This window comes from Chrysochloris asiatica, unplaced genomic scaffold (genome assembly GCF_000296735.1).
Source record: "Chrysochloris asiatica unplaced genomic scaffold, ChrAsi1.0 scaffold00257, whole genome shotgun sequence".
NCBI classification, from domain to species: domain Eukaryota; kingdom Metazoa; phylum Chordata; class Mammalia; order Afrosoricida; family Chrysochloridae; genus Chrysochloris; species Chrysochloris asiatica.
The window spans coordinates 3,812,718-3,818,697 of NW_006408775.1; the positions used below are offsets into that span (position 1 = coordinate 3,812,718).

General features: G+C 42.2%; 1 protein-coding gene across 1 annotated transcript; it reads left to right on the forward strand.

Moving 5' to 3' along the window:
- The first annotated feature begins 1,625 nt into the window (after positions 1 to 1,625).
- LOC102822655 (olfactory receptor 15-like) lies at positions 1,626 to 2,564 on the forward strand. Its single transcript, XM_006873908.1, has one exon. It carries the CDS (start codon positions 1,626 to 1,628, stop codon positions 2,562 to 2,564), a length of 939 nt encoding a protein of 312 aa, XP_006873970.1.
- The last annotated feature ends 3,416 nt before the right edge of the window (positions 2,565 to 5,980 follow it).

The following is a 5,980-nucleotide window of genomic DNA, read 5'->3' on the forward strand; positions in this document are numbered from 1 at the left end:
GAATCTCTACAATTTGATGAACTTGACCTATACTTACGGATATAGTAGCTGAAAATACCAACTGAGATGGAAGAAGTCTTCACATAAAGTATCAATCCTATCCCCTCTGTATACAGGGTATATAAAGACGGGCAACTGAGGTATTGCCTAACTACAATATAGGCATGAAGTGACTGGCTTACAAGGTTTCAAGATGGAGTTTAGTTTAAGTGTGCGGGGGAAGGTAGAATCCTCACTGAAAGTTTTCATCTTGTCTAGATTAGGTCAGCTGTTCGAAACTACCAGCTGTTCCGTGGGAGTAAGATGAGGCTTTCTGCTCCTGTAAAGATTTACAGCCTCAGAAACAGGGTCACTATGAGTCGGAATCGACTCCACAGTACTTAACAACAACAACATAACATATTTAAGGAACTCTGGTAGCGTAATGGTTACAAGTCAGGCTGCTCACTTGAAGGTCAGTGGTTGGAAACTATTAACTATTCTGCAGAAGAAAGATGAGACTTTCTGCTCCCAGAAAGATTTACAGATTTGAAAACTCTATGCATGGCACACAACCACCACCACCATAACATATTTGGAGTCCTGGTGTGATGCTGTAGGATAAGCACTCAACCATAGGGTCATTTTGAATCACAAGGTTGGCAGTTCAAATCTACCACCTGCCCTTTGAAAACCCTATGCAGGTTCACTATGAGTCTGAACTGACTTGATTGTACTTAACAAAAACAACAACATAGCATATTTAACCTCTTTTTTGTATTTTTAGTTGGTTGTACCTAAACTTCCTTGGTCTTATGTGACACTTTTATTCATTCTTCTTTTATCTCCTCCTAGCTCACACATTCTACTGTATTTGGTGAATAAGTCTTTGTTTACTCCTTCCATCCTTCCATTATTCTCATGACTTTATAGACTTACGTTTTTCTCAAACTTCATCATTTTAGATTAGCATTTTTCATCTGGAAGTGGAGAAATTTAGAAGGGAAGGGAGGAGACTTATCAGAAGCACCCGGGGAGCTTTCTCAAATACAGTGGGTTTACTTCCCACCTTCCCTGAGCAGATCAAGGCTTGGATTAGGGGATGTTTATATTGAGAACAGTGGTGGTGGTGATGTGCCTGAAAATCAGTTTTGACTCATAACAACCCTGCATAGGGTTTCTGAGGCTGTAAATCTTTACAGAAGCAAAAAACCATATTTTTCCCAATGGAATGTCTGGTAGTTTTGAACTGCTGACCTTCAGGTTAACAGCCCAATTCATAACCACTACATTACCAGAGCTCCTTATAATGAGATTTATCTACATCTAATTTTGATGGTCTACTCCCTCAATTGTACTGAACAGAACAGCTTTAATTTTCTGTTCTGTCTTCCTTCATTTCTGTGACAGTTCATGTCTGCCATTCTGGTAAAGGAAAGTTTCTATTCTCTGTGAGACTGACCATGATTGGGGACTGCGATGAATGTTTGCAATCACAACACTTAAACTGGCGCTTCACTCTAAAGCCCAGAGACCTAGGAGATCTTCCTGGATGTAGCTCCACCTAACCCAACAGCTTCTCCACTTGCTTTTCTCCCAGCAGTTTTTCCAGCACAGATTTCTCAAGACACTGAAGATATCCAGTGATGGAAGAGGCCAACAATATCTCCTCAGAGGGCTTCATCCTGATGGGTTTGTCTGACCACCCCCAGCTGGAGATGATTTTTTTTGTAGTCATCCTCATTTCTTACTTAATGACCATAGTTGGGAATTCAACCATCATCCTGCTTTCCCGCCTAGATCCCCGGCTGCACACACCCATGTACTTCTTCCTCAGCAACCTCTCCTGCCTGGATCTTGGCTTTACTACCAGCTCAGTGCCCCAAATGCTGATGAATTTATGGGGCCCAGACAAGAGTATTAGCTATGGTGGCTGTGTGACCCAACTCTATGTCTTCCTTTGGCTAGGGGCTACTGAGTGCATCCTGCTTGTAGTGATGGCATTTGACCGCTATGTGGCAGTGTGCAAACCCCTGCACTACACCACCATCATGAACCCTCGGCTCTGTTGGCTGCTGGCTGCCATTGCCTGGTTGTGTGGCTTGGGCAACTCTCTGATCCAGTCAACATTCACACTGCAGCTCCCGTTGTGTGGGCACCGGAGGGTAGACAACTTCCTGTGTGAGGTGCCCGCCATGATCAAATTGGCCTGTGGAGACACTACTCTCAATGAGGCTGTGCTCAACGGTGTCTGCTCTTTTTTCACTGCTGTGCCTCTAAGTATCATCCTGGTCTCCTACTGCTACATTGTTCGGGCAGTACTGAAGATCAGCTCGGCAGAGGGAAGGCGAAAGGCCTTTAACACGTGTTTCTCTCATCTGGTTGTGGTGTTCCTCTTCTATGGCTCAGCTATCTATGGGTATCTACTTCCAATTAAAACCAGCAACCAGGACCAGGGCAAATTCATTTCTCTTTTCTACTCCGTGGTCACACCCATGGTGAATCCTCTCATCTATACGCTGAGGAACAAGGAGGTGAAGGGGGCACTAAAAAGGCTGCTGGGGAAAGGAAGGGAAGTGGGCTGAAAGAAAACACCTCCATCAACTATTGCCTGTGTATCTTGGCATATTTTTTCTCATTATCTTTTTGGCCAGGTGAACAAGAGAAGTACTAGGCCTGGTAAAACCATCTCAGTGAAACCAAGGCATGTTCCCAACAACTGGGATGTGGTTAGTGTTATTTGCAATAGTCTGTGTTTATTTATGAGTCCTGCTGGTGTGGGACTAAAGGGTAAGTACCGGACCTCAAGATCTGTTTGAATGGCAAGGTAGACTGTTCGAATCCACCAGCCCCTCTTCAGATATCCTATGAGTCGGAACCGACTCGATCGCACATAACAACAGCAATACATTTATTTACCAAAATTCCTACTGTGGACTCCATATAATGGGGCAGACATGTATGTCCAAGGTTCAGAAATTACTAACCAAGTACAGATTTATATCACTGTCTCTGTCCTTATAGTCCACATGCTGTTCGTTATACCTTATATTTATGGAGAATTCTATGATTTTCTAAAGAAAGCACCTCTGCTTGCAGTACCCCATATAAAGTTACTATGCTCCCATGAAATCAAGGCAGGTGTTATCAACAGCGTGTGAAGACCTAAAGAGTTCACTATTGTACCCAGAGACCTATGCAGCCATTGTCCTTGTTCGTCTTTGTCTCTTCTTCTCAATAGTTCAGTATATGTGCCCATAATGGTCATCCATGTAGCCTTCTGTCATCCTCTCTTCTTTTTCTCTTATGTCTACATCTCATTTCCCTTCTGTCTCATTTAATGTTTAATGAAAAAATGTAGGAAAAAGTCATTTGCCTTTCAATCTAGCCAAAGATGACCTCTTGCTATAGTTTTATTTAAATCATCCCATATAAAAGTCCAACTAATTAGATATGATCCAGCACTGGGTATGCTAGTTTGGACTTCTGGTGTGGTGCTGTAAGATCAGCACTGGACTGAGAACCACAAGGTCAGCCGTTCAAACCCACCAGCTCCATCTCGGAAATCCTACACAGAGTTGCTATGACTCAGAACCAACTCAACAGCACTCAAGAACAAGATCAATATAGTCTAGTTAGTAGATGATAGAACCCTCTGAGATTCTTTGAGCAAGTTGAAGAGCCCAAGAAAGATCGTCTGTCCACAAAGTATGTCCTCTGACCCAAGATCTAGTCTTTCAGACCCACAGTCCTTGGAGTTCTGTAATCAGTTTAGCCCACACTGGCTCACCTCAAAGAACCCAGATATTAGAATCAAAAATGCTAATTTGTGATTTTTTTTTTTGGGATTGCCAAAGGAATCCCAACCTGCCACTACATTTCACATACTATTTACTATGACAGAGAAGTTATGTTAAAATGAGAACGTTATTTAGCAACAACAGCAGGAGAGAACAGGTGTGGCACTATAGGATAAACTCTGGACTGGTAACCACAATGTCAGCGGTTCAAATCTACCAGGTACTCTCAGAAACCCTACAAAGGGTTGCTCTGAGTCAGAACTGACTTGATGGCACAAAACAACAACAATAAGGACTACTTTACAAAACTAGTCCTGCTGTGTGCTGTAGGATAAGCACTGCACTTCTAACCACAAGGTCGTCAGTTCAAACGCACCAGCTGCTCCTTGGAAACTTTATGGGATTGCTGTGAGTCAGAATCAAGTTAATGGCACTTAACATCAATAACAACAGGACTAGTTTTAAAGGGTCTTCAGCTTTGTGTTCCAAAGAGCAACTAAATAAATGCTTTGTATACAGTAGGTATTCAATAAATGGTTAGTGGATTGAATTAACAAGCCTCATGAGTCTCCCTTTCTCATGGGAGGAGCTAGATTTGTCAAATGAACCATTTCCATGTTTGCCAGTTTGGGCTCATTCTGTCCCTTGGACAACAGTGAGCCAACAAAGGCAAATGTCATCCTTTCTACCATTTGCACAGAGGCCTCCAAAGACATCTGATTATAGTGTCCTGGACTGAATTTGGGTTTCCAGTTGCAGATCAAAGCCCTCTGTGATTCTCAGTTTCTAACATGGCAGTCTTGGGATATAGCTCCGGGACTAGCCAATTGGTGACATTATCTTGGAGAATTCATCAAAGTCCTGATTCGTAGAGGCTCAAAAACTTCATTGGTCAGTACATTTACATTAGATCAAAACTCTCTGGAAGTACACTCACAATAGTGAAGTTCCTAAAGGCTGATATATAAACAAGAATGCCATTCGATTAATTTACTAGAACTGTAACTACCAAAGACATTGAACAATCATCTCTTCTAGTCAATTCATCAAAGTAGACATATAATTTGGGCCAAAGTGAAAGAAAAGAGATATACATTCTTGAAACATTTTAGAGTTTTTAAGAACTTCCCTGTGGAAACATTTTAAACCTAATTTTAGGTTAAAGGAATGGTGAGACACAGGGAGAAAAAAAAAAAAATTGGCCATCATTGAGAAGTAAGTGCATCATGGGAATCAGATATAACATTATCCATACACAGCATGTTCCATTCTGAACGGTGAGCTTGAGACTAAGTAAAAAATTTCTGGGAAGATTAAATATGGGACAAGCTCCCTGTTAATTAAGGAGTTTGAAGTTGCATTTGCAGGGGTCCAGAGGAAACCATGTTTGTTGTTAGAAATTCTGAAAGTGAAAACCAAAAAGCACCCAGACCTTTCTAAGGTTGCTTAGGTAACACTGTCCCATGTCAGGAACTCATCTTTGTTGGATTCCTTTACTATCCTCAGTTGGAAGCAATTCTACTGAAATGAACAACATTGACTTCCTAGAGTTGTGAGGATAAAATGGGTTATGTAAGAGCTCTCTTATTATTGTCATCATTTCAACTGTGTGACATTAGGTTGGCCAAAGTTCTATGGTTAAATGCTGTAGAGTGTGTTCCCATTTATAGCAACTATGTATTTACAGGGCTTTCTTTCAGCCGCAGTATGGCTGGCAGGCTCATACCGCGGACCTCGTGGTTCGCAGTCCACTGCTGTCATATGTAGCCTGAGTTTGTCCTTGTTAAGTGCTATGGAGTCAGTTCCAACTGATAGCAACCCTACGTGTATAGCTTTTCCGAGAAGTGGCTGATGGGTTTGAACCGCCAACCTTGCGGTCCAGCACATTATCCTACATGCCACACCAGGACTCCAGGGCACCAGAGTTTGTTGTTATTGTTAAGTGTGTCAAGTAGATTCCCACTCCTAAACACCCTATATAGGGTTTCCAAACAGCACCTGATGGGGGACAGACTTTAGGGATTGGCAACAAACACCAGGATCCCAGGCTCTGGATTCCCACACATTATGATTGGACCTAGGTAATGACTCAAAGGCTTTACGGGTGTGTGGATCATGACAAGCTATGGACAGCATTGCGAAGTATGAGTAATCCAGAACACTTAATTGTGCTCATGAGGAATCTGTACCTGGACCAAGAG